At 47.3% G+C, this 24,574-nt stretch overlaps 8 protein-coding genes across 10 annotated transcripts; 5 read left to right on the forward strand and 3 right to left on the reverse strand.

Moving 5' to 3' along the window:
- Window positions 1-1,389: 1,389 nt before the first annotated feature.
- On the forward strand, window positions 1,390-3,706 carry LOC117141134 (sulfide:quinone oxidoreductase, mitochondrial). Its single transcript, XM_033304460.1, has 7 exons — window positions 1,390-1,613; window positions 1,914-2,019; window positions 2,075-2,299; window positions 2,358-2,558; window positions 2,627-2,836; window positions 3,114-3,300; window positions 3,366-3,706. Exons 1-7 carry the CDS (start codon window positions 1,486-1,488, stop codon window positions 3,680-3,682), a joined length of 1,374 nt encoding a protein of 457 aa, XP_033160351.1. The 5' UTR covers window positions 1,390-1,485; the 3' UTR covers window positions 3,683-3,706.
- Window positions 3,707-3,959: 253 nt separating this feature from the next.
- Window positions 3,960-7,461, forward strand: LOC117140380 (kinesin-like protein KIF23). The gene is made up of 6 exons (XM_033303245.1): window positions 3,960-4,110; window positions 4,170-4,928; window positions 4,991-5,540; window positions 5,601-5,922; window positions 5,978-6,528; window positions 6,590-7,461. The coding sequence occupies exons 1-6, from the start codon at window positions 4,100-4,102 to the stop codon at window positions 7,058-7,060; spliced, it is 2,664 nt and encodes an 887-aa protein (XP_033159136.1). The 5' UTR covers window positions 3,960-4,099; the 3' UTR covers window positions 7,061-7,461.
- A 629-nt stretch (window positions 7,462-8,090) lies between these two features.
- LOC117140379 (F-box/WD repeat-containing protein 7) lies at window positions 8,091-15,568 on the reverse strand. 2 transcript variants are annotated; one of them, XM_033303243.1, is made up of 7 exons: window positions 15,383-15,568; window positions 10,001-13,123; window positions 9,747-9,928; window positions 9,457-9,682; window positions 9,185-9,395; window positions 8,901-9,072; window positions 8,091-8,834 (listed from the first exon to the last, which is right to left on the reverse strand). In XM_033303243.1, the coding sequence occupies exons 2-7, from the start codon at window positions 13,082-13,084 to the stop codon at window positions 8,723-8,725; spliced, it is 3,987 nt and encodes a 1,328-aa protein (XP_033159134.1). In that variant the 5' UTR covers window positions 13,085-13,123; window positions 15,383-15,568; the 3' UTR covers window positions 8,091-8,722. The 2 variants fall into 2 exon arrangements, with proteins under 2 accessions (XP_033159134.1, XP_033159135.1); XM_033303244.1 differs by lacking the exon at window positions 15,383-15,568 and adding an exon at window positions 13,265-13,351.
- Window positions 15,569-15,970: 402 nt separating this feature from the next.
- LOC117140383 (solute carrier family 66 member 3) lies at window positions 15,971-17,253 on the forward strand. Its single transcript, XM_033303249.1, has 4 exons — window positions 15,971-16,175; window positions 16,240-16,499; window positions 16,811-16,931; window positions 16,998-17,253. The coding sequence occupies exons 1-4, from the start codon at window positions 16,022-16,024 to the stop codon at window positions 17,126-17,128; spliced, it is 666 nt and encodes a 221-aa protein (XP_033159140.1). The 5' UTR covers window positions 15,971-16,021; the 3' UTR covers window positions 17,129-17,253.
- Window positions 17,182-20,381, reverse strand: LOC117140381 (NF-X1-type zinc finger protein NFXL1). Its single transcript, XM_033303247.1, has 10 exons — window positions 20,204-20,381; window positions 19,527-20,137; window positions 19,307-19,465; window positions 19,137-19,253; window positions 18,965-19,081; window positions 18,777-18,908; window positions 18,507-18,715; window positions 18,271-18,451; window positions 17,755-18,210; window positions 17,182-17,697 (listed from the first exon to the last, which is right to left on the reverse strand). Exons 1-10 carry the CDS (start codon window positions 20,316-20,318, stop codon window positions 17,272-17,274), a joined length of 2,523 nt encoding a protein of 840 aa, XP_033159138.1. The 5' UTR covers window positions 20,319-20,381; the 3' UTR covers window positions 17,182-17,271.
- Window positions 20,382-20,613: 232 nt separating this feature from the next.
- Window positions 20,614-22,921, forward strand: LOC117140382 (phosphatidylserine lipase ABHD16A). Its single transcript, XM_033303248.1, has 6 exons — window positions 20,614-20,850; window positions 20,926-21,239; window positions 21,294-21,445; window positions 21,646-22,249; window positions 22,316-22,583; window positions 22,640-22,921. Exons 1-6 carry the CDS (start codon window positions 20,725-20,727, stop codon window positions 22,748-22,750), a joined length of 1,575 nt encoding a protein of 524 aa, XP_033159139.1. The 5' UTR covers window positions 20,614-20,724; the 3' UTR covers window positions 22,751-22,921.
- Window positions 22,922-22,925: 4 nt separating this feature from the next.
- LOC117140384 (zinc finger matrin-type protein 2) lies at window positions 22,926-23,755 on the reverse strand. The gene is made up of 2 exons (XM_033303250.1): window positions 23,539-23,755; window positions 22,926-23,479 (listed from the first exon to the last, which is right to left on the reverse strand). The coding sequence occupies exons 1-2, from the start codon at window positions 23,639-23,641 to the stop codon at window positions 22,998-23,000; spliced, it is 585 nt and encodes a 194-aa protein (XP_033159141.1). The 5' UTR covers window positions 23,642-23,755; the 3' UTR covers window positions 22,926-22,997.
- Window positions 23,756-23,938: 183 nt separating this feature from the next.
- On the forward strand, window positions 23,939-24,509 carry LOC117140049 (V-type proton ATPase subunit e 2). 2 transcript variants are annotated; one of them, XM_033302786.1, is made up of 2 exons: window positions 23,939-24,002; window positions 24,053-24,509. In XM_033302786.1, exon 2 carries the CDS (start codon window positions 24,068-24,070, stop codon window positions 24,323-24,325), a length of 258 nt encoding a protein of 85 aa, XP_033158677.1. In that variant the 5' UTR covers window positions 23,939-24,002; window positions 24,053-24,067; the 3' UTR covers window positions 24,326-24,509. The 2 variants fall into 2 exon arrangements, with proteins under 2 accessions (XP_033158677.1, XP_033158678.1); XM_033302787.1 differs by having other exon boundaries at window positions 23,964-24,002; window positions 24,061-24,509.
- The last annotated feature ends 65 nt before the right edge of the window (window positions 24,510-24,574 follow it).

The following is a 24,574-nucleotide window of genomic DNA, read 5'->3' on the forward strand; positions in this document are numbered from 1 at the left end:
TGTAAATAGGATTTTGAAAGACCCTTAGGAAAATCACACAATACAAAAGTTAAGGGAAGAAAAGATTTTTCAAATCCCCTTTTTAATTAAATACTTCGATTGAAATATGGAATTATATTGCTATCAACAACTGAAATTCTGTAAAAATCATTTAATTTATGTTAGTTTCATTTTTTTTAAATTGCTTTAAAGTTTGACGTATATGAGTAGATGACCGCTGCAGTTTATTAATAAAATTTATTGGTGACCTTCATATTCTGATTAGAGTCTGTGCAATCTATTAATTGACAATTTAATGTCCACATATTATAGGAATTGCTTGATAAGACTTGCTTGATAAGTAATCAAATGCAATGTGAAAATATTCAATTCTAAATTAAACCAGTTACTTAACCACATAAGCCTGGATATGCCTGGCTATAAAAATATTTTGTTCTTAAGAAAGTATGTATATATTTTAACAGTGTACTGGAGAGTTACCAGCAAAATGCAACTTAGATGCTTCAAACTCGATAAGGTTGCCCCTGGAGGTATACCATAAATATAACCCGATGCACTAAGAAGGCAAATAAAAAGCTAGTTAGCCCCGATAAGCAGGCAAATAGATGATACTTTGTAAGAGTTGAGTAGCCGTATTTAAAGGCATGATCTCATGGGTTGCTTATCGCCGGGTTCCACTGTAGACACAAAGCAAGAGGTTCAGATTGTTTTATTTATTGAGCCCCGATAAGCAGGCAATTCTTGCTGTTCTCAGAATTAAGTCCGCGTATTTTAAGGCATGATGTCATGCGTTGCCTGTAGGCACAATCCACTGTAGATAGTAATTAAGTGCTTCGAGCATTCGCACACTCTTGAGCTTTTGATTATTTAGCACCAAATGAGCTTTGAACAGCTGAGTACAAAAGCATGCTGAAAAGCTTTCGGCATCTTTCAAGGTTAGGCAATGAATACACCCATCCGAAAACTACAGTGCAACCTGTTGCGTTTTCCCCATTTTTATTACCGCATAAAAACTGGTTTTCGGCCACATACACTCTGATTTTTATGGCCGACGGGCGAAATTAACAATTACCACATTTTCAGAAGCCTGACACTTTTTCCAAATTAGTACAGTTAAAAGAATTCTTTATTTAAGAGTCTACCTACTCGAAAAATAAGTTTCTAATGTTTTGCTTACTTGTGTTTAAAATCAGTTGTTATGTTCGGTCTCACTGACAAATTTTCCCACACTCGTTTTGTTTTCCTTGATAGCCGGTCGAAATGTTGGGAAGCACTACACAGTGCCGCCTAAGCATCTTCGGCATTTTTTAAATTTCTAAAGTTTTTTCCAAATTTGAAATAGCCCAAACTTTTTGCCAGTGCAGCCGGTTTGATAACCCCCCATCGAAAGCTCTTTTTTGCCAGTCTTCAATCGGTTGTGGGCATTTGCAGTCCGCTTTTTTCTTTAACGCAGATTGAGGGATCGAAGATCATCCAGCTGTTGCGATGAACCGTCGCCTCCCAGGAACCATCAGCCAGTGCCAGAAGCTACTCCTGGCCACCCACAATCATGCTCCAACGGCCTTCTCCTCCAGATTCCTGTCCACATCTCGAGTGAACCGCGAGCGGCAAGAGTAAGTTTGTTTATATCGCTGCGAAAGTTTATGCCATTTTCCGCTTATCAAATGGCATGAGAAGACTATATCTATATCTATATGTATATATCTACCAAAACAAATTGAATTAGTATGTTTATATCGCTTAGAAAGTAAGCTCTAAGCTAATAACTAGTTAATGGCGATAACGAAGAGCTAACCTGGTGGCCATGGTTCGATGGCAATCTGATGGTGGGTGTGGTCATGCGACTGTACTAGTCTCCCTTGAGGATTCTGTCATTGTATATTCCAGTAATTAAGTAAACCCTATTTTTCCAGATGCCAAGTGCTGGTGGTGGGCGGTGGCACCGGTGGGTGTGCCATGGCCGCCAAGTTGTCCTCGCGCTTGGGCAGCGACAAGGTGGTCGTCCTGGAACCAGAAGATGTGAGTCGGCCCAAAGGCAATAAATTATCCATTATAACATAGCAATTCCCCATAGAAACATTACTACCAACCCATGTTCACCCTGATAGGAGGGGGCATGAAGAGATTGGATCAGAGCCACCGGCAAATGGCCGATGTGCTGCCCACAAAGGCCAAGTGGGTGAAGGAGAAGGCGCTGGAGTTCGATCCGGATAATAATACGGTTAGCACGTCTGGTGGCAAGACCATCAAGTACGACTTTCTGATCATCGCCACCGGACTGCAGCTGAATTATGGAAAGGTGCGTAGGGTATCAGTACGTTTAATAGTTGCTAATATCCCTATCCACATATCCATAGATACCTGGCCTGGTGGAGGCCCTGGAGACGCCCGGCAGTAATGTTTGCTCCATCTACTCGCCCAAGTACGTGGATCATGTGTACGAATGTCTGCGCAGGACCAACGAAGGAAATGCTATATTCACCTTTCCCAACTGTCCCATCAAGTGTGCAGGTGCACCGCAGAAAATAGCCTACATATCTGAGCACTACTTTAGGAAGGTAGGATGCACGCCTTAGACTTATAGGATATCTGGCAAACAACCTCACTTACTTGAAACCCATTTCAGATGGGTCGTCGCGACAACGTCAATATCATCTACAACACATCGCTTCCCGTGATTTTTGGTGTTAAACACTACGCAGAGGCACTGATGAAACTGATCAAGAGGAGAAATATCACGCTTAATGTCCAAAGAAATCTCGTTGAAGTGAGACATAAAGATAATATAGCCGTGTTCGAGGATCTCGCAAAACCAGGAGTGCACTATGAGGAAACGGTGAGTACTGGTCAATTGGGTATTCTAGATACTACATAGATCTAGATTCTAGACCTATTTCTTCCTACTTAAAACGAGAAATACTAAGAGTAGGTTAACTAAGATCAATTCTAAAGTCTAAAGAATATTTTCAACTTAAAGAAACTAATGTTAAAGTAATTGAGATAAACAAATTTTCTGGGAAAAGTAAAGTTGGGTTGACCAAGGTCCGGTTTCTCGAGGTGTTACGTAAGCCAAAACTTATATAAGTATTATATCTGAACCTCCCCTTCCTCAGTACTCCATGCTTCATGTGACTCCGCCGATGAGCACTCCGGATGTGGTGGCCAACTGCAAGAAGCTGGTGACGCCCACTGGCTTTGTGGACGTCGACCAGATGACGCTGCAGCACAACAAGTACAACAACGTGTTCGCCATCGGCGATTCGGCGTCCAGTCCCAACTCGAAGACGGCCGCTGCGGCAGGTAAGTGATATTGCAAATCGGTTGGGAATCCTGATCGGAATATTCAATTGATTTTTCACCTCCAGCCGCCCAGTCACCGGTTGTGTTCAGGAACGTCATGGCGGTGATCGAGGGCAAAGCTCCAACGGATATCTACGATGGGTACTCGTCCTGCCCCATCGTCACCGGCTACAGCTCCTGCATCCTGGCTGAGTTTGACTACAACCTCACCCCCGTGGAGACCTTCCCATTGGACCAGTCCAAGGAGCGGTACTCCATGTTCTTCATGAAGAAGGAGCTCATGCCGGTGCTCTACTGGAAGCTGATGATGAACGGCTATTGGAACGGACCGGCACTTATGCGGAAAATGTTCTCACTTCTAAAGTTGAATAAAAAGCAATAGGGACCACAAATGATCTTCAATCAATTTTAAATGAATATTTGGCATCATCATAACCATTCCATACCTTAATATCATACTAATATATTAACATTGTAATTATAATTTGGTATGTGAGATCATAAATAAATTAAATAGATACATTTAAAATCTAGTATATTTATATATTTGAATCTATGCAAATGGCACGCACTGTACATACCCTCGGCTTTAGTATGTTTCTAGTATATGTTGGAGCAAGGCATAGTATTTAAAGCATTAACCGCTTTCGCAAGTTCGGTCACTCTAAAACCAAGCGTGGCGTCGCTTGGCGCTGTAAATTTGAAGGTAACGAACTAAAAGAGAGATCGATTTGAGCACCAAAACAAGGAGAAAACCAGCTCCCGTATATCAAACTAGTGGCAAAAGTGAGCTGACAACATGAAGGCAGTGTAAGTGATATGACAGTTCCCGAAAGAACAACTCCATCAATGAGAATACCCATTTGCAGACCCAGGACGCCGATGCGCGTCGTCCCGAAAACTCCGCGGGTGCATCAAACGGTGGAGAAACAGCGACGAGACACCTCCGACAAGGCCAGGGATCCAGTGAATGTGTTCTGTCGAGTGCGGCCCCTACAATCCGACGCAGATCTCACCTCCCTGAGAGTCAAGAACTCCACGACGATCGCCCTGAATCCGCAGGATCAGCTGCTGCAGCATCACAAGCCACACAACGGCGCCCAGCGTGAGGTTCAGTACATATTCAAGCACGTTTTCCAGCCGGATGCCACGCAGCAGGATGTGTACGCAGCTGTGGCCCAGCCGTTGGTGGAGAACCTACTGAAAGGCCGAAACAGTCTGCTTTTCACCTACGGCGTGACTGGAAGTGGAAAAACGTACACCATGACCGGCAACCTGCGACACCGCGGCATCATGCCGCGCTGCCTGGACGTGCTCTTTCGCACCATCTCAGATTACCAGGCCAAGAAGTTCGTCTTCAAGCCGGACAAGCTTAATGGCTTCGAGATCCTGTCCGAAGAGGATGCGCTCCTGGAGCGCCAGCACGAGATGAACCAGCGATTTGCTGGCTCAGGACGATTTGCCTTCAGGCACAAGGACTCAGATCCGGAAATTGCATCCCAGGCCTCCGTGGAGCCAATTCCGCTGCTGGGTTTGGATGAGGACAACATGTACTCGGTGTTCGTCACCTATATTGAGATTTACAATAACAGTGTCTACGACCTCCTGGAGGACTCGGGTATACAGAAGTAAGTATCCATATCTACGCTTTACATTTGAAGAAACCCAACTGAGTTCGTGATCCCCACAGGACTTTGCAGAGCAAAATCATTCGTGAAGATGCCAACCGACACATGTTCGTCCACGGCGTTACAGAGGTGGAGGTCAAGACCGTGGAGGAGGCTCTCGAGGTCTTTCAAATGGGCCAGAAGCGCAAACGCATGGGGCACACTGTTCTCAATGCAGAATCCAGTCGGAGTCACTCGGTGTTCAATATACGCTTGGTGCAGGCGCCCACTGATAGCCAGGGTGAGAATGTGGTTCAGGACCGGCAAAACATCACAGTGAGTCAACTGTCCCTGGTGGATCTGGCGGGCAGTGAGCGATCCTCGAGGACCAAGAACACCGGTGTGCGACTCCGTGAGGCGGGCAACATCAATAACTCGCTGATGACGTTGCGCACTTGCCTGGAATATCTGCGCGAGAACCAACTCGCGGCTAGCAATGGATTGGCACCCAAAAAGGTTCCCTATCGGGACTCCAAGATCACACACATGTTCAAAAACTACTTCGATGGCGAAGGCCAGGTGTCCATGATTGTGTGCATCAACCCAAGAATTGAGGACTATGATGAGAATATGGTAAATTATTTTCCTGACCACAATCTACTCTGGTCCCTAAAATTTATTCATCCCGTTTAGCAAGTGATGAAGTTTGCCGAGATGACCCAGGAGGTGCAAATTGCTCGGGCGACTCCTATGAAGCAAGATTTGGGTCTGACCCCCGGCCGTCGCAAGGCCAACAAGCTGTTCAAGATTGCTGTTAATAATCTAAACGAGCTGGGCATTCCTGAGGCCAAGGATTTGGAGGTGGACGTGGGTTTGGTGTACAGTTTGGGGCCCGATTTTCCCGCATACGAAATGGACAGTCCCGAGGCACAGATCAAAATCCGCGAGCTAATGCACTATCTGGAGCAGCGCATTGAAAAGCGAAAGAAGCTGCGTGCCAACTTGGATATTAAATGTAAGACCTCACCTTCTTGATCTTAACAGTAAAATACTAATTCTTCAACTTTCAGGTGACAGCTTCCGGCAGATGCTGATGAACCTTGACCGCGACAATCTTCAGCTGCGCACGGAGCTCGCCTCCTTGAAGGCTGTCTACAAGCAGGAGCGGGATCGCAGCGCTGCCCTCGAGAAGAAGGTTCGCATACACGAGAGCTCTATTGACGTGCTTAACAATACGCTAAGCAAGCAAGAACGGCAGATTGAAGAGCTGACTTTCAAGCTGAACGAGAAGGAGAATATGCTCACCCAAAAGGAGCACGAGAAGGAAAAGCAAAAGAAGAAGTTCAGCTCCAAGCTGGCCGTTGAGTCGGACAAAAACAAACGAGAGTTTGAGCTAAAGCTGCGCGAACAGCGTGTGAAATTGCAGGAACGCATGCGCATCAAAGACGAGAAACTGCGATTGGTCTCCAACATTCTGCAGTCCGAAGATCTGCCCAGTTTGCCGCGGTCTCAGAGCTCCGAAAACATACTTAACGACAAAGATCGCGCTGCATATACGGCGCGCACGGAGGAGTCCTCGGTGCCAGCTACAAGAACAGATATATATGCAACGCCACGTCATGTAAGTGTATGATTAATCCGAGGATATTGCCATATGTCTTAATAATTTTATATCCCAACAGGGTGCTGCAGCGGCCAACAATCGGCATAGACGGTCTCGATCCGCCGGCGACAAGTGGCTGGAGCATCGGGCAGCCAATCCTGTTCCGCTCGGAACCATTATGCAGCCGTATCTGAAGAATCGTAAATCCGTGACGAAACTAACCGACTTGAAGGAGCTAACTGCCCACGGAACTACGAAGTACTGTCTCGTCTCGCAGGATGCGGATACGGATGGCGATGTGGAGACCAAGCTGTATAAGGGCAATGTAATCCCCACTTGTGGTGGCGGTGCCCAAGTGGTCTTCAACGATGTGGAGTGCCTCAAGCAGAAGTCGCCGGTCCACTCGCCCACGCGAAAGCGACCCAGCAATGGCAACATTTCGGCTCTGGGCGGCGGTGCAGTGCCCAGCACGGTCACCTCGGCCCAGGACGTGGCCTCCCGCTGCAATCTCGGCATTGAGGGACACAGCAGCAAGAAGTCGAAAATCTAAAAATGACTCAGCGTGGAATTCTCAAAGTCAATTACCCATTTAGTTCATAGTTACTTAGTTTCCATAACTTAAATTTAAGTTTATTACTCACCCACTTTGGTTTTTGGAGTTGAATCGCATTGAAGTGATTTGTTTGATTAAAGAAAAGTTAATCTGTATAAATAATCCCGTAAATGAATTCGCAACCCCTCGCAAATGAAATGTTTCCTGCTCCAAATAGTCGGTACCCGGAGGGTATCTGCCAAGAGCATTTGTAAGAAACTATCCAAGCATCGTCCAATCATAGAACTACTTTAGTGTTATCATAAAGTATTAAATATTTTATTGTTTTCCGGAGTGATCCCCACTCCACTCCAGTCACAAAATGAACAAATAAAGTGAATTACGCGCATATACTGAAATTTATCAATTTTGTTTTTTGCGAAGCAATAGTTTTTCCGGCTGCAAAGCTCCCAGTTCCATGAAGCAATAACATGTGGCACATAGATGGTTTTAACTATTTTTATTATTATTCCTGCGTTTATTCAGATTTATGCTTAAACCGATAAATTTTATTGAAATACATACGGTACCATTACACATACATATTTGTAGATTAATTTCAATTACTAATAAATCAGTCTATAATTAAAATATATGTTCGCTTAATGATTTCACGTGTGTGAGTGTTGTTGTGTTGCAGTGTTCATGTTGCAGTTGCTGTTTCGTGGGTGTGAGCTGCTGCTCGATGAGTTCGGCAGATGACTCTTAAACGCTAAGTGCGGCAAATGTGGCAGGTTCCTGGCAAATGAGGATTTCGAATTTGGAATTGGAAGCCAATATCGCTATGCTACTGCACGACAAATGAATCAAATCAAATGGAAAAGGGAAACAATCAGAACGTGATAGTAGAATTTAGGTACATACCCGTTCAAGTACAATTAAACAAAACAAGTAGGACGAGACGAAACAAAACCACAAATGTAAACATAATAGGCGGCAAACTCAACTAAAGTGCTGGGCCAATATTAACATATCCATCTTATCCAAATTTCATTTAAACAAATTACAATTTAATCAATATAAAGCTCTGTTCTCATAAACGCTCTCTCAGGTTCACACGACGCGAAACAATTATTTGCATCTGCAGCTCTTAATCTGCGCTTTATAATACGTAATCATAATCATAATATTAAGGTAATCGATTCTTGCCATATACATAATCGCAATAAAAACTAAGAAGCGAAATTATTCTACGGTGGAAAACGAATTTTGGCTATGAAGCAACGTAATTTAAAAGGGTATTATTAACAATATACACTCACAGCCACAGCCACACCCCGACCACCCGACTACCCTACTGTTCTCTTTCCCTCAATTGTTTAATGTTTTTTTGTGTGTGTGTTATGGTGTGAATGGAGTGTGTGGTGTATGTGGTGTGTGTGGTGTATGTGGTGTGTGTGGTGTATGCGAGCAGTTGCGTTTTGTTGGCAAGGCATTCAACATTACGTTGCGGACTCTCACATCCGCGGCATCTGTCTGTGTGTGCTTTTCTGTGTTTAGATGAGTTTGCAATGAAATCTCGCTTGAAGCTGTATACTAGCTGCCCCGTCCCTGACCGTTCACCGCCTGGATCCAAGCGAGACGGCGGCGTAGGCCGCACCGGAAGTGCCCCACCGTCTCCTATGAGCACTTCACACATGCACCCTCAACATCAAAATCGAGGACCATTAGCTTTGTTTCCTCCGTTCCGTTGCGGGAACCGACGGCGCAAATGAGTTTGGTGTCGTTCGCTCTGGAAAGTTTTTAGGTTTAGATAGTTACATTTGTAATGAGCGGATTTATATCGTCTTGGACTTACCTAATCCGCCACACAACGCCGCCAGATCCACCAGAGTCCAGAGCCACAAGATTACGTATAAAGTCGCCTGTCTTAACGTCCCACAATTTCACGGTGCCATCGTCGGAACTGGTCACCACAAATCGGGAGTTAAACTGCAGGCAGGTGACCGCAGAATGATGCTTATTTGGACCTAAAGGGGATTTAAGGAGTACCAGATTAGTGGTGGATATTTTACAACATGTTAGTGAAAAGTAAACGCTTCGGTCTTGCATTCGATCGACAAGCGGATGATGCAAACTTACCTGACAGCGTTTGCAGACATTGTCCGGTTGTGATGTCCCACACCTTGACTGTCGAGTCGGCGTTGCCCGAGACCAGAATGTTTTGACGCAGTTCCATGCCAGAGGTCAAACTCTGATGACCCATCAGGGTGTGCTTGCAATTGCCCGTCTCCACGTCCCACACGCGGATAGAAGTGTCCAATGAACCCGATACCACATGCAGGCCATCAAACTGTGCGAAATTTAGAATGAAATTAAGGCAAGGTCCGACAAAGATGAGTAGATCATCTTACCTGCAGCGAGTAGACGCGATTTGTGTGGCCCTGCAGTGTGTGCAGGCACTCCTGCCGCTCCGGATGCCATATCTTCACCATATAATCATACGCTCCGGACACAATCAGCTTCCCATCGTACTGCACACATCGCACAGCAGCCAAGTGACCAACCAAAACGTGCAGGCAGGAGCCTTGTTCAATGTCCCAGACCCTCAAGGTTGCGTCTCGCGAGCCACTGACAACTCTGTTGAGAAATTCGTCAATTATTAGCATTGGTTAGTGGATAGTTGTGTGTGGCTTTAACTTACTTGCTGCCATGCAAATGCATACACCGTACGGTGGACGTATGCCCCTGAAGTGTGTGCACACATGCGCCGCTGTCCATGTCCCAGACTTTGAGCGTGCGATCCGTGCTGCCCGAGATGATGATATTGCCGGACATTTGGGAAGACCAAACGCCACCGGTGTGACCAACCAAAGTGCGCAGACACTACAGTTGATGAGAAAGATAGCTCGTTAGCAGGGAAACATTAAATAATGATTGCTTTTTCGATTTACTCACCTTTCCGTTCACCGCTGACCATACTTTAAGTGTATTGTCATCGGAGCCGGACACAATGCGATTGCCGGAGAACTGCAGGCACGTAATCACATGATCGTCGTGGCCCTTGAGTACCTTGGGCTTGCGCACAGGCCGTGACCGCCAGTTCATTTCAATGATGTGCTGACGCATGTAGGCGGCCTTCCAGGGCGACGCAATTGGCGGCATGTTGCCATCGCGTCCCCGTTTCGGGCGATCACTACGCGGCTCGGCGAGGATCTGGGCTTTGCGGCACTTCTCCTTCCACAACAGATTGTCGTCGCAGAGGAAGCGCCAGCTGCGGCAGGTCTGCGCTGCCCTCAGCAAGTCTTTGGGCTCCAAGTACGAGAGCACAAAGAGGGCTAGCTCTCTTGGCAGCAGGGAGATGAAGTCCCGCTGGAACTGCGGCTCAATCACCTTCATCATGTGCCGCACCTGCGACGGATCGCAGTGATCGATGAGACGGTCCAGGGCCAGCAATCGCTCGACATGGGACCATCGTTGGAATTGTGCCAACCAATGCTGCAGCTCTGGAGGCGGATTGTCACGAGACGGCACGGAACGGGGTGTGCGTCGACCCAAGGCCGATCCCGGCGTGGAGCTAGTCAGATGCGATGAGGGCGTCACCGATAGCACTGCCGTGGGTCCCAAATGTTGCGAGGAGCGCGGCGTAGATGCAAAATCATAGGCAATCCGCTTGCGGCAATTATCGCTCACACCTGAACCCGGTCCGCCCACTTCGCCGCTGGAAGATATAGTCACCGAGTAGTCGCCGCCATCCAGCAGACGTCCCTCGTTGAACTTACGTTTGCGCTGATGAGAGATTAGCGAGCTGGGATTGGTCAGCGAGTATTCGGTGAAGCCAGCTGAGGCAGTGGACAACGACAAGGAAATGGGCTCATCGGGATCCATGGCGTCCATGTCGAAAGTCTCGCTGAGACTGGCATTGCTTCCGCCGTAGCTGCTTCCGTTACCGTTCTGGCATGTGCAAATCTCCTCCAGATCGGAACAGTTGTTCTCCTCATCGCAGTTGGCCCAAGGTTCCTCGGCACTAAAGTCGCCGGGCTCCACAATGCCGCCATCCCCTCCGCCAGCTCCCTCTTCCACGACCACTTCCAGGTGGACAACATCGCTGGAACCGTTTCGCCGTTGCCGAACTGATGCTGCTGGGTGTGCCCCAACTGACCCAGCTCCACTAGCAGCTGGCGGATTGCTGCGAGTCAGGAAACGCTCCTGGGTTTGGGCGCTGGCATTAACCTGTCGAGCTGCCTTTGTCGTCGATGCAGTGGCATACTGGCAACGGTTGGACGCTCCGGCTCCGGACGAGGTAGAAGCCGATGTCGAGGCCTGAGAGTCACCCAAGCAGGCCGATCCGGTGGAGCAGGCAGCATTTGGATTGATGGCAGTGGTGCGACTGCAACCACTTTCCTGAGAGGTCTGCGATCCCACCGAGCTATACGAGACGGATGCACTCACATTCTCCTCCTGATCCTGTTGACAGCTTCCCCCGGATGTGGACGAACCAGAAGTGGTTGGAGCCAGACTGGGGTAATCATTCGAGTTGGTGTTGGTGTAAACGTCCGTTCGGGCAGCTCCAGTGCAACTGGTCGATGACTCCATGGATTTTGAAGTGGAACTGAAACCACTCCGGTGCTGGCTGCAGCTGGAGGCGCCCAACGAGGATCCCAGATTCAATTTGGCAGTGGACTTGCTTAGCCGGCTATTAGTGTACTTGCGACTGCTCGTTGGGGTCGTGGACAGATCCTTGTAGGTGTACTTGCTGTCCGAAGATACGGTCCGCCCATTGCTGCTGCTGGGCCAGTCGTCACTGTTGGCCGTACCCGATCCATTGGCCGCCTTGCTTCCCCCCGCCATGGACTTGATCAGACTTAGATTCAGTTTGTTCTGGCCCGTCATGGAGCTGGTACGCAGGATAATGCCGCCCGTCAGACGCTGCTCCGTCTCAAAGTCGCGACGCTCGATCAGATCCATGGACTCAATGTCTGCCCTTGACAAGGCAGAGCTGGAGGTTGAGCTGGAGTTGGAAGTGGAGGCCTCCTCTGGGGCGGCGGCGTTGGCAGAGGCTGCTGGCGAGGGATTCGAAACGGTGTTGGCCGTGAGGCTCATCTGCTTCAGGCGCACTGACATAAGGCGGTCATGCAGTGAGAAGCAAGTAGCCCCATCGTCGCCTTCAGAAGGATGGTCGTCCGCGGGACCGACCGGCTCAGACTTAATACATCTTCCCAAAGCCAGGTTCTCTGCTTGATCTTCCTCACCCAGCAAGAACTCATCGCTCAATCTTTTTGGCTTGCCTGTGAGCTCTGACTGTGATCCCGTTGTGACCACCTGACCGGGATGCGGCTGGGCCTCCTCCACGACGGGCGTCTCCAGGAAGATCTTGGATCCATCGGCCGCCATGATGGTGCCGTCGGCTAAAGCCAACTGTGATGTGTTGGGGCAGTCGATGGTGCCCGTTACAATGTCCACTACGTCCTCGTCCTCGTCTTCAATCAGTTCCTCCTCATCGTCCTCCTCCGGCTCGGGATCCTCATCATCGTCATCGTCGTTTATAAGGCATACAACCGGAGGATCCTCATTATCCTCATTAAAAAAGCCCTGACGACTGTGCTCCGATGAGGCTGTCTGACCTAAGCCAGGATGACCACCGTTCAAGGTGTCCGTGGAGGAGCTGTCGTCGACGGCCACCACTCCCACTGTGGACGCCGCCCCCGCACTGGTGGGCAGTGAGTTGGAAGAGCTAATCTCAAATGTGCTGGACTCGTCGTCCAAAACTACGGCGAAACCATGTTGTGAGTTTGACGACACACACACGTCCTCCACATCCTCCCGCAGCGTTGACATAGATACAAAGGCTTCTCTGCCGGCTCCTACTTCCGCTTCTACTGCTCCTAGGCCCGCTTCCGATTCTTCTGATGCTTCTGTTTTTCGGCTGGTTGAGGCCTGACTCTTGACCCACGTGGAGGTGGAGCTGGTGACTGCTGACTGAGTACGCTCCCCTGCACTGGTCGCGGATTCACTGCTAGCAGCTGGGCATCCTCTTTCCATAATACTTTACAGGCATCCAAAAGTGGTTAATGCGTTCTCCTGCAAATGTTAAAGATTGGTTATTGAATGATTGGAAGCTGGTAACACGAGGAAGCACCTCTGGAAGAGTGAATACTAGTGTTGAAAATAGACGCTATGATAATTTTAAACCCAAGGTATGACAAATTTAACACCGCTTACAATGGACGATCCTTTTGTGCCCTGAGAATCCAAGATGATCCGAAATTCCCACGCAACAAGCGCAAACTGATGGTTGCAAAAAAAAAATGAAATCCAAGGGAATGAAAAGCAGTGGGAAAAATTTGTTGTAACGACGCTGTCTCTGCCGGCGTCGTTGGAACTCGAAAAAGGAAATCACAAAAGTGCATCGAGGAAGAGGCTAAAACGGCGCGAAGTAGAATGGGCAAAAGAAGACGAAACGGGTATTACAACAACAACATCACAAACAGACACACACACATACACTGGAAAGAGAGACAACAGCAAAAGGTATTGTGAAGAGAGTGAAGAGCGAGAAGTAACGGACGTGAGAAGAAGAAGCACCAAAGATACACAGCAGCCGCAGCACCAAACAAGAACAACAATAACAACAACAACACGTACACCTTGCAATTCAAGCCGCTATCTTTTCCCTCCGCTTTTTACTGACTTTCAGAGATGATCAACGCAGGAAAGTCACCGGTGATCGGGAAACCGAGTCACCGGATTAATAGGAAAAGCCTGATTCCTTACAAATAATTTGTATACTTAAAAGAGTATGATCATAATCAAATTGAATTGAAGTTTTGGCTTCCAACGTTAAAACATAAATTAGTAAATCGTTATAGTCACGAAAAATTTGTTGCTGACTACAGCTTAGCCAAAGCTAAGATTACTTCTGCCAATATGCTGAGTCACAGAGTTGTTGACTTTTTAAAATATGTATGTGTCATCCATTTTAAAAAGTTACATTAAAACGTGATTTTTTTACATGGGCTATATAAATTCGCAAACATTTAGTCGGAACCGAAATTCCAAATAACAAGATATTAGTCATTCTTAAAAACAAATTTTTTGTGCAAACTGACTTTCTTTTCCTGGAGAACCTGAACAAATCATTAATTATTAGGGCTAAGATGCTTGTAAATTGTATGATACGTGATCCCTATTTTCAAAAAATTCATGATCCTAGCCAGCTTCCATCCACCGTGACTGAAAAATCGCAGCTGCGCATCTCTGATGTTTGACAGCAGCTTGACTGGCCATCACATCCTACCAGCGCACAGACAGACACACACACACGCATGCACCCGAGAGAGTAGAAAAAGGGATCGCCGCAGGCAGAGATTGGAAGATCCAGGGGAGGAGACAAGAAAACCAGGAGGAGGAGAAGAAGCAGAGATCAGCCATTGCAGCGCAGCATCCGCAGAACAAAAGGGGCGAGATCACAAAGGAATTTTCAGCGCTCCTGCTATTGCATCACTGCCGAAACAGATCAGATGTGCAGGCATTTCTCCCGAACATTTTCCCATATTCGTATTCATTCTCTTCCCACCCTTCTTCTACTTCTTCTCATTCTCTCCTCCTTCCCCCACCCCTGGCCCATGGCCTTTGGCTGTTGACCTCCCGAAAAAAAACGTAAAATACGTTTTTTAGGGTCTCCGCTTTCACACCGCATTTCGATACGCGTTTTTACCTGTGCCACACAGGACACTTTGGTCGAACATCGGGGATGCGCTCGAGAACATTTTCTCTCTGTGGATTTAGCCACGGGTGTGGAGTCGTCATAATCGCTGCATACACACAGACGCACACCAGCGCGGATAATGGGCAGAGACCTGTGGTCCCAAATCCCCCAAAAATAGATTACTTTCATTGCAAATTCAGAGCAGCGATTGCAGTGCGCTGAGCGTTCCTTGCGGACTCTTTGGCCATCCTAACCCCACTTTTCTGCACCTGCAAATGCAGCGGATGGAACGCGGTGGGGATAGCCCCATAATTCGTGGAGCAAACAACAAAAGAAAAATGTGGACATTGTTGTACACACAGGCAGAGTCACGCACACATACGAACCCACTCGCTCGCTCACTCGCAGCTAAAGTTTGAGTTCGCGTGGTGCCTTGCACATTGTTTATAAACTTTTAGGGCAGCCAACGAGCAAGGGGCACTAAAAAACACACCCCACTATAGCGTGCGCAATTTGTTTTCAGCTTTTCAACTGCACATTTAACGCGTGTAAAACTTTTTGCGTTTGGGGCCCACTCTCACACATACAGGCGCAACACAGCACACACACGTTCAATCGAATTTTTCACATACGTTTTAAGGACGCTGTTCCTCGGAGATTGCAAAATTTTTGAGTTTTTCAGATGACTCTGTGTCCAGTCTATCTAAATTTCTGGTCTTCAGATACTAGAATATGCGTGCAATTTGCGGATTTGGACAGATTTTGGACCCGAAAAAAAACTAATGCGGATCCAGTGTGACCACCGCTCGACCGTTGAAATATACCATGGGAATTCACGGCTTAAGTTAGGGATGTGAAGGTCTCCGCGTGACTTGAGCTTGGTTTTTAAAAATGTGTTATTCTGTTAATTATTTTATATGTATGGTTCTCATGAATTAATTATGTGTACCAAGTTGTAAGTGTTAAACGTGTTGCTTACACAATTTAATTTCTTAGCAATTTTTCTTTTGTTCTTTTGATTGTTTATACAACAAAAATTATTATATGTTTAAATAACTTGTTTTTATTTTCATAGTTTTTCTTTTTTATACAACTTTTAGAATAGCTTGGAAACCCTTATTTATTATTATGTTTCAAAATAATTAAAAACCATTACAGCAAATAGCTTTCATTTGTTTACTAGTGATAGAGTGTGGTAACACTAGCATTTCCGTCCACACAATGTTAAGGTCACACTCAGAAGCTGCAAATTTCGAATTTCGACGGTCGCAATGAGTGGAGCTCTTGGAGATGTGGTGTCCGAATACCTGGAGCGCGGACCGGTGCTTGTGGTGGCGGACCTCCTTAGCCTGATAACGGTGTCATCCTGCCTGGTGATCAAGGTGCCGCAGATAAACACGATACGGACGAACGAGTCCTCGAAAGGTGAGCATCGCCCACACATCTGCAACATATACTCCCACTCTTATGATACGGATTTGTGAATTAGGCATCAGTGTTTTGGGACTGTGCCTGGAGCTGTTCAGCTATACGGTGATGCTGTCGTACAACTACACCAGTGGCTACGACTTCCTCTCGTACATGGAGTATCCTGTTTTGCTGCTGCAGGAGTACGCCCTGATTTTCTATGCCTTCAAGTACCAGGATTTGCTGGGCAGGAGGACGCAAGTGGTGGCCATACTGTATAGTATAGTGGCCACTCTCATATACCTGAAGCTCTTTCCCATTATCATCCTTAAGTTCCTGGTGGTGAGTAAGCCTGCATTGATATCACCTGGTGACTGATTAGGCGGGCATTCTTGCCCAGATAACGACTTCGGCGCAGTTCAAACCCGTTCCCGCTCTCTTTTCCAATTAACTAATTATGCTTCCGGGCAAACGGGTTTGGTTTGATTTGTTATTTGTTTTAGTTTGAAAGGGCGGTGCTCTTAACTGGGCAGCATCTTCGCTCAAGGTCACCGATGTTTGTTGTATAATATTTGAGCGGCTATTAATACTTTTAGTGCTCGGGCAATTAATATATATCTTGAAATTTATTTAAATGTTTGATATCCCGTCAGCCTTTCTGCACTCCCATTGGGGCCACGAGTAAGGTGCTCCAGCTGCTGGCTATTCTGAGGACCAAAGATGCCAGCTCCGTCAGTAGAACCACATGGGCGCTATCCGCCTTTACAAACATGAGTGAGATCTCATTTTGCATTCCATCACTTGATGTCATCAATTAACACATATATGTATCTCTTACAGCTCGAATCTACACGGTGTTCTTCCAGTCCCACGATTGGATGTTGCTATCAAACTTCCTGATTTCGACGTTCCTTAGCGCCTCCGTTTTCACCGCCGCTTGCGTCTACAAGAAGAAGGCCAAGGCGGAGTAATTGGCCAGCCTGATTAGAAGAGCTCAACATAGACAAACACTGCGCTGGCTGGAAATGCTTATCAGTCATTGTTTTAATTCTATTTGCTTATCTGTTTAAATTGATATTACAAATTCTTGTTTGAATCGATTGTTGTTACTCGTTTAACTGTCCGCGTAGAAAGCCACCACAATTGCACCCACAACTGTTAGAATGGATACTGCATAGATTGCTCTTCGTTGCCAATCGATCTTGGTCTTGGCCGGTCCGGAACCCACAGTTTTGCGCTCCTTGTGCTTGCGCTTCCCAAACTTGGCCTCGAACTTCTCGAGTTCCACGCGGTTTCTTTCTTCCTCGTCGCGACGCTTTTGTTCCAGCTGCAGTTGCTCTGCCGCCTGGACGCGAGTTTGCTCCGCCTTGCAGTTGGAGTCGCAATCCAAGAATGTCTGACCAGCACGGTGTTTGTCACAGGCAATCTCCTGCTTGAGTCGCTTGCATGCGCAGAAAATGCGAACCTTCTTGCGGCACAACTCGGGATTTGGGCACTTGCCTGTGTGGCAGATGGCTGTGCAGCGATGTCCGCAAGGATACTGAAAAAAAGTAAATCACTATATGGCTTGATCGAAAGTGTATCTTATAGTACTTACATTCTTCAAGCATCGGTTACCGCAGCTCCGTAGCTTTTCTCTTCGCTCGATGATCTCCTGGACCGATCCCGTTTCATCATAATACTCGTTGCACTTGTAAACCAACTGGTTGAGTCCACAGTGACACTTGGTCTTAATCACAAAGTTGCAGGGCGCACAGGGCGGCGGATGACATCCTTTGGGACAGGCGTGAATACATCCGCTGGGTCGGGGAACGATGCAACCCTCCTCGCAGTTGGCACATCCAGTTTGCGCAGCCATATCCTGGGGAAGCGGTACGGAATGGCAAACCAATGGACACTTGTGATTGCCGCACTTAAGCTGACGTGCACACGTTCGCTGGCAGGAAGTGGGTTTGGAGTTCCAGCATGGCCAAGTGGCAACCTCATGACCTCCGATACAGGTGACAACGACGCCTTCCTCGCACCGTGGATGGGGCAATGCCTTATACTCATACTGTAAAACAAATTGTAGAGTTTTAATATTAAGATGGGTGCGTTTTGTGATTATAGATACCTTTTTGGCCTGTGGCCTAGCCTCTTTGGGTTTATTAACTCTAACAGCCTCGTGGCATCGTGCCTTACAAATGTGCCCACACTTGCTGGTGTCATTGGGTAGACCGCACACTTGGCCACATGGAGGACACTCACCCTTGTGACAACGATGCTTAATGGCATGGTGACATTTGGGTGTTATGCTGCAATGAGTGAGATTAAAAATGTGTCATTATACACTGCGAATGAAATACGAACCGACAGAGTTCCAAGCAGACAATGCGTGCACTTCTTTCCCTGCCACAAGGAACACTTTTTTTGGTTTTCCCACAGCGGCAGTTAATCTGGGATTCCAGTTTACAAGGATAGCAAGGTCCGTTGTGGCACACGGACTGACACTTGTGCTTGTTGCAGCTCAGCTGCTTGCCACAAATCTTTTCGCACGGCGGACACTGGTCCCCGCAGCACTTGAAAAAGGGTTAATGGTTAATTTGGTTATACCTTTCAAATGTTTGCGTGCTATTATACCTTTCTATTGCAGGCATGCTTGCCGCAATCACGCATTTGCTTGCATTTGGTCTCGCATGCAAACTCTTTGGAGCAGGGCAACTCCTTTTCGTGCAGACCACAACGACACTTCTTTTTGGTTCTTATTGGGCACTGTAAGAAACATATTTCATTAGAGAATCGATTTGCTTAGCTGGTGACTATCTTACGGAAATGCAAGGTCCACGATGACAACGCTGGGTGCAAGTGTGCTGGCCACAGGACAAAAGTTTTTGGCACGTATCGCCACAGGTTTCCTCTGCCTCATTACAGGGTCTTACCTGGGTCTACAGAATTCGGTAATCATGAATGAATAAAAACTTGTATATAAATAGCACATACATTCTTGCCACATGGGCAACTCCTGACTTGCAAAGGACACTCTCCATCGCCGCAGGGTCCTGCGTGACACACCTTCTCGCAAATGTGCAAACCACAAGCAAACGGAGCTCCACAAACCTGAAATAATTTTAAAGTTGTTATATGGTTCAGCTTCAAAAGGCTTTTCTTACGTTTTGACACTTCCATTTGCGATCGGAGCAGTTGACCATCTTCGACTCCCGCTGGCACTCGCAAGGTTGTAAGCTTTTGCTGGTGCAGGGAGGACACTTTCCTGGCTGATGACACACCTGATTACACTTGTGCTTGCCGCAGGCCAGAAGTTCCTTGCACTGGAAAATCATTTTTTTTAGTGTGGTACTTCAAGATACATCTTGAAACGTTGAGACTTACAGTCTGCTGACACCTCCACTGCTTGTCAATGCACCTCACGGACCTAGGACTGGATTTACCACACAGACACGAGACCTGCGCCTGCTGCGCACAAGGAGGACATGGCCCCGGATGACATAGCAGCTTGCAGTCGTGCCCACAATTTGGTTGCAACAGCTTCCCGCAGTGCTCTCCGCATGAGTGGGGCACAAGGAAGGGCTGGTTCTCCGGGTTCACCTCCTTGCCGCAGAAGCAGTTGTACTGCGTGGGCTTATCGGCCGGTTGGTAGTCCCTGCGGCACTGGGGACAGCACCAGTGCAGGGATTTCTGTCGCTTGGGCGGCACAAATTCGCCCAGATGATTGTAGTGGCCTTGGCCGTTCTGCTGCTCCGCCGCCTTCACCTTCATCTGCATCATGCTGTCGTTGGCCCACCGTTGGATGCACTTCAAGTGAAAGAAGCAGTAACAGCTCTCGCAGGACCAAATGGCTTCCACCCGCCGGATGCTTCCGATGCAAATGAGACAGGTTGCCGCTCCCGAGTGGAGAGTGTTTTCCAGGAACGTAGTGGTGCGTGCGGCATCCTTGGAGCTTCCTGCGTTGTCCGTCGGTATGTAGTTCTTGTATAGGAGTTCTGAAAAGATAAAGCACAAAAGTTGATGGTTTTCGAATGACACGTCACGAGCATCGGTTGATTTACCCAAAATGTGATTCTCATCCAGTTCGCCCTCATCCTCGGAGCTGGAGGCGTAGGTGTCCACCAGTTTTTGGGCGGCAGCCAAATTTTTAGCTTGCGCTTTATTAAACTTTTCCATTTTTAAGCCGGCGTTTTTGTCTATCAACTGGGAATAAATTCCTGGGGGTAGAACCAGGGATGGCGCGTTCTGTGATAACAGCAATTAGGGGATCTAGTTCCGAAAGGTACACATTTGTGTAAGCTTTCAGTTTCCAATTGGGAATTACATTTAATACAAAAAATACATACATACATATTAATACCTAAATTATTAAACATCCGCTCTGCATATTTTATTGCATTTAATAACTTGGACCAATATTTTTATGTTTACCGTCAGATATCTGATGTGGCAGCCCTGGTAATCGATGTTAAACATCTGTTTGTGAGTGCGACACCCTGGAACAGCTTTCACATCATTTGCAACAAAATAAAATAGAGAAAATTAAATATATCCAGACATACCGACTACGATCCGATCCAAGATGAGTTTCCTAAATTACGTGTTTGGCCCCAACCTCTACATGGAGTACCGCGGTGTGCCGGAGCCGCAGCGCAAGATGTACGAGGCAGGTGCCGTGGAAAAGTTCGGGGAGCAGATTCTATCGACGGTAAGTACCCTGCGATCCCTTGGGGAAGAAACTGGAGCATATGGTAATGTGGAAAATCGACAATCCCCGTTGCAGCTATCGGTTATGTGGTCCGTGGGCTATTACACTTCGCCGCTGCTCGTCACATTCCTCTATCGACGAGGTTACCTGGTAACCGATTCCATGCCGACGCTGGCCAAGATCACCACCAGCGTGGGCATCATCGTCATTCTATCGCTGGTGATGCGCGGCCTGGGGCGCAAGCAATCACGCTCCTACTCCAACATGATTAAGGCTCTCGTCCGGGCAAAGGCTGCCAAGGCACCGGGAGATGCCAACAGCGAGCTGCGTCGCTTCGACATCGAGTTCAACGCCTGGCCGGTGGACTTTGACGTGAAGGCTCTAACCGGGTGAGTGGGCTACGGCTTTGAAGTGTGCCAGAATAACAACATCTTTGTTTTCAGTGACACCAAAAAGCCGGTGGCCACGGCAAAAAGGAGGGAGCCCATCCAGCTGGCGACACTGCCCTGTGAGGCCATCGCCTACCTGGCCATAAACACCTTTGGGCTCTCCATGATCTATCCGGGTTCGGTCAAGCTGCTCCAGAAACTCATGAGTAAGGAAGATATACATATGAAGCTGACCGAAATGTTATTAAATTGCAATCCGATAAGCCTCATTCGCAGAATTATTAGTCATACTCTAGTTATTCCGAATTATATGCTGTGTAGTCTGCAATAACTTATTCAGATAACTAGCTTAAATATGACTTAGCCAGAAAGACTCCTACATATACTGATACTAAATATTTTGCAGGACCCATGCTGATTTCCGGACGCGCTAAGCTCATCGAGGATGACAACGGCATCCGGTACAAGGTTAAGACCATTGACTCGAACGAAATCGATACGTTGTTCATTGACAACCGCCCAAACAACGTGGGAAATGGCAAGACTCTAGTCATTTGCTCCGAGGGCAACGCCGGCTTCTATGAAGTGGGCATCATGGCCACCCCAGTGGCCTTAAAGTATTCCGTTCTGGGCTGGAATCATCCCGGATTCGCCGGCAGCACCGGTACTCCTCATCCGCACCAGGACAAGAACGCCATCGATGCCGTGGTGCAGTTTGCTATCAATAATCTTGGGTTCGCCGTAGAGGATATCATTTTGTATGGCTGGAGCATTGGTGGCTTCAGTACACTGTACGCTGCCTCTGTGTATCCGGAAGTCAAGGGAGTGGTGCTAGACGCCACCTTCGACGATGTGCTCTACTTGGCCGTTCCTCGCATGCCAGCTGCACTGGCGGGCATTGTCAAGGTAGCCATTCGAAACTACTGTAATTTGAACAATGCCGAACTGGCAAACGAGTTCAATGGACCCATATCCTTCATTCGCCGCACTGAGGATGAGATCATTGCAGAGTGAGTGATAAGTTTGGCATTTACGAAGGGGTCTTTCTTAAAACGAAACCCATTGATTTCCCCTAGGGACAACCACATTGACACAAATCGCGGCAATTTCTTGGTCTTGTCAGTGCTCAAGCACCGGTATCCCAACATTTTTGGGGCTTCCCAGTTGAACAAGGCCAAGGGGCTGCTTTCCAAGCCCCTGGAACCATACAGTATCCCCGTCGCCGACGAGAAGCTGTGCATGTCGCGCCTGATCACCTACGCCTCCGACGAGGGCAAGTCTTTCCCCATGAACATTGGAGCAGATTACTCGGAGGAGGTGCGCAATCTCATGGCTGTGTTCTTGGTGGGTTTATTCGGCAGTTTAAATGGTCTATATATCTAATACTGTGCACCTTTCAGCTGCGCAAGCATTTACGTGACTACAACTCGACGCACTGCACCCAGCTGCCCGGGGAGTTCTTTACCATGCCGTGGGACATACCCACTGAGCAGGGATTTGTGTTCACCTAAGCTCATTCCGCAGGTGACCCACGGCCGTATGCTTAGATTTAGTGAAATGGTTTTTAGTAATTTTTGCCTTCTGACTGCTTATTAAATTATTTTAACTGGGAACAGCCGGGTAGCTGGTGTCTGAACTGGTGTGAAATTATATACAAAATAAATGTCACAAGCTAAACTAGACGCGTCGTCTTTTGGTTAGTTTCTATTTCACGGTACAGCTAAAATTGGAGGGGAGGGGCAGTTCAACACTTAGTTCCTACGAGTTCTTCTTTGATCCACCGAAGCCGGAGAAGCCCATGATGGCGACCATGTCGTCGGGCATGCCGCCGGACTCGAAGTCCGTGTCCTCGGCCTTGCGCTTCCGCTCTTTCCGCTTCTCCTTGCGGTGTTCCTTGTAGCGATCCTCCTCCTCCTTGGCCTCCCGCAGGCGGCGCTCGAGCTCGTAGTCCTTCTGCTTCTCCTCCATCTTCTTCTTGTTCTGCTGGAAGCGCTCCTTCACCTGGTCGACGGTGCTCCGCTCCACCTTCATGGACATGCCCAGATTGCGCTGGTGCTTCTTGCCATTGATGTGGTCCAGGAAGTTGATGGAGTCCTTGACCACGCAGTCGCAAACGTTGCAGTAATAGCCACCGGATTGCGAGGTGGGTGTGTTCTTGTTGATGACAACGCTCTTGCCCAGCTTGCTATCCAGGTCCACCTTGTAGTCGCGTCGCTTGAGGTTCTCCCGCTGTACGGGCTCTGGTGAAAAACGAAAAGGCTTGTATTATGAGTGCCTTCCAGTAAATTTATCCACTGACCTTCTTCCTTGGGTGCCACCTGGTTGAGCAGCCGCTCCGCCGCCAGCTTCTCGTACTCGTTCTTGTCCCATTTCCTTCGGTGGTCATCAGGTCGCATCGTCATGGTTGCGCTGGGATGGCAATTGCTCTAAAATCTATTGGGTAAAAGTAAGGCAATGAAAATTTGTAAATATTTTTGTTAGCGATGCGGCGGTTTGCGTCCGAGCTGAGATTTTGGTCGGGGATGACAACCTGATATTTTTTTTAAATGTTATCGATAGATCCAGAAGGCAGATGTGAAAATATAGCAGTTGTTAATTTTTAATTTAAAAAATTATATTTATTGTTTAAATTAAAGCTTATTTCGGAATCTGTATACAAAAAAAAAAGTAACTAATTTTAGATTTCGACGATAACCACAGGTAGATGAAGATATCGATGTGCGATAACTATTGATTTTGCGTATACAGCAGTTAGGAAAAACGGTAGGTTTGCAATAAATACCGTAAAATCTGGAAATTATTGTATCTTAAAGTTTCAAAGCCGAAAAATGGGTGCCGCTTTCTTTCCCGTGCTGTTTTTCACCGCCTTGTGGGGCGGTGTGGGCATCGCCATGCCCATAATGACCCCCAAAGGTCCTCACCAGAATCTCATCCGATGCATCCTGATGCTGACCGCCGCCTGCTGCTGGCTCTTCTGGCTATGCTGCTACATGGCCCAAATGAATCCCTTGATCGGGCCCAAACTGAAGCGCGATGTGGTGGCCATGATTGGAAGGTCCTGGAACAACCCAATTGTGGCTGGTTAGGAAAATAGAGTGACTGCTAACTAAATTATTCCGCAATAATCTCCACTTTAGCTGTTTGTATTACGTTGTAAATAAGAAGTGAAAACATCAAGTGTTCTGTTAACTTTGAATTGTTTAAATATCAGATATACAAAAATATATTTACTGTTTAGCTTGCGTTGTAAATAAAATCTATGAACATCAATTAGTACATCTGCAGAAAATAATTATTGTTTCAAAACAAATATTCTTTCTACCAAAATAAATTGT

This window comes from Drosophila mauritiana, chromosome 3L (assembly GCF_004382145.1).
Source record: "Drosophila mauritiana strain mau12 chromosome 3L, ASM438214v1, whole genome shotgun sequence".
Classification (NCBI taxonomy): Eukaryota; Metazoa; Arthropoda; class Insecta; order Diptera; family Drosophilidae; genus Drosophila; species Drosophila mauritiana.

Excerpts from the sequence above, each read along its gene's own strand:
- LOC117141134 (XM_033304460.1), top strand. The coding sequence starts at position 1,486 with ATGAACCGTCGCCTCCCAGGAACCATCAGCCAGTGCCAGAAGCTACTC. Across the intron at positions 2,020-2,074 it reads TCGTCCTGGAACCAGAAGAT|AAACATTACTACCAACCCAT; the intron begins GTGAGTCGGCCC and ends AATTCCCCATAG. Across the intron at positions 2,837-3,113 it reads GAGTGCACTATGAGGAAACG|TACTCCATGCTTCATGTGAC; the intron begins GTGAGTACTGGT and ends CCCCTTCCTCAG.
- LOC117140380 (XM_033303245.1), top strand. Across the intron at positions 4,929-4,990 it reads GAGGACTCGGGTATACAGAA|GACTTTGCAGAGCAAAATCA; the intron begins GTAAGTATCCAT and ends TGATCCCCACAG. Across the intron at positions 5,541-5,600 it reads AGGACTATGATGAGAATATG|CAAGTGATGAAGTTTGCCGA; the intron begins GTAAATTATTTT and ends CATCCCGTTTAG.
- LOC117140379 (XM_033303243.1), bottom strand. The coding sequence starts at position 13,084 with ATGGAAAGAGGATGCCCAGCTGCTAGCAGTGAATCCGCGACCAGTGCA. Across the intron at positions 9,683-9,746 it reads ATGCATTTGCATGGCAGCAA|AGTTGTCAGTGGCTCGCGAG; the intron begins GTAAGTTAAAGC and ends ATTTCTCAACAG. Across the intron at positions 8,835-8,900 it reads GGCGTTGTGTGGCGGATTAG|AGCGAACGACACCAAACTCA; the intron begins GTAAGTCCAAGA and ends AAAACTTTCCAG.
- LOC117140383 (XM_033303249.1), top strand. The coding sequence starts at position 16,022 with ATGAGTGGAGCTCTTGGAGATGTGGTGTCCGAATACCTGGAGCGCGGA. Across the intron at positions 16,176-16,239 it reads GACGAACGAGTCCTCGAAAG|GCATCAGTGTTTTGGGACTG; the intron begins GTGAGCATCGCC and ends TTTGTGAATTAG. Across the intron at positions 16,932-16,997 it reads ATCCGCCTTTACAAACATGA|CTCGAATCTACACGGTGTTC; the intron begins GTGAGATCTCAT and ends TATCTCTTACAG.
- LOC117140381 (XM_033303247.1), bottom strand. The coding sequence starts at position 20,318 with ATGGAAAAGTTTAATAAAGCGCAAGCTAAAAATTTGGCTGCCGCCCAA. Across the intron at positions 19,254-19,306 it reads GCAAATGGAAGTGTCAAAAC|GTTTGTGGAGCTCCGTTTGC; the intron begins GTAAGAAAAGCC and ends AAATTATTTCAG. Across the intron at positions 19,082-19,136 it reads GTTGCCCATGTGGCAAGAAT|ACCCAGGTAAGACCCTGTAA; the intron begins GTATGTGCTATT and ends CGAATTCTGTAG.
- LOC117140382 (XM_033303248.1), top strand. The coding sequence starts at position 20,725 with ATGAGTTTCCTAAATTACGTGTTTGGCCCCAACCTCTACATGGAGTAC. Across the intron at positions 20,851-20,925 it reads GGGAGCAGATTCTATCGACG|CTATCGGTTATGTGGTCCGT; the intron begins GTAAGTACCCTG and ends TCCCCGTTGCAG. Across the intron at positions 21,446-21,645 it reads GCTGCTCCAGAAACTCATGA|GACCCATGCTGATTTCCGGA; the intron begins GTAAGGAAGATA and ends AATATTTTGCAG.
- LOC117140384 (XM_033303250.1), bottom strand. The coding sequence starts at position 23,641 with ATGACGATGCGACCTGATGACCACCGAAGGAAATGGGACAAGAACGAG. Across the intron at positions 23,480-23,538 it reads GGTGGCACCCAAGGAAGAAG|AGCCCGTACAGCGGGAGAAC; the intron begins GTCAGTGGATAA and ends GTTTTTCACCAG.
- LOC117140049 (XM_033302786.1), top strand. The coding sequence starts at position 24,068 with ATGGGTGCCGCTTTCTTTCCCGTGCTGTTTTTCACCGCCTTGTGGGGC.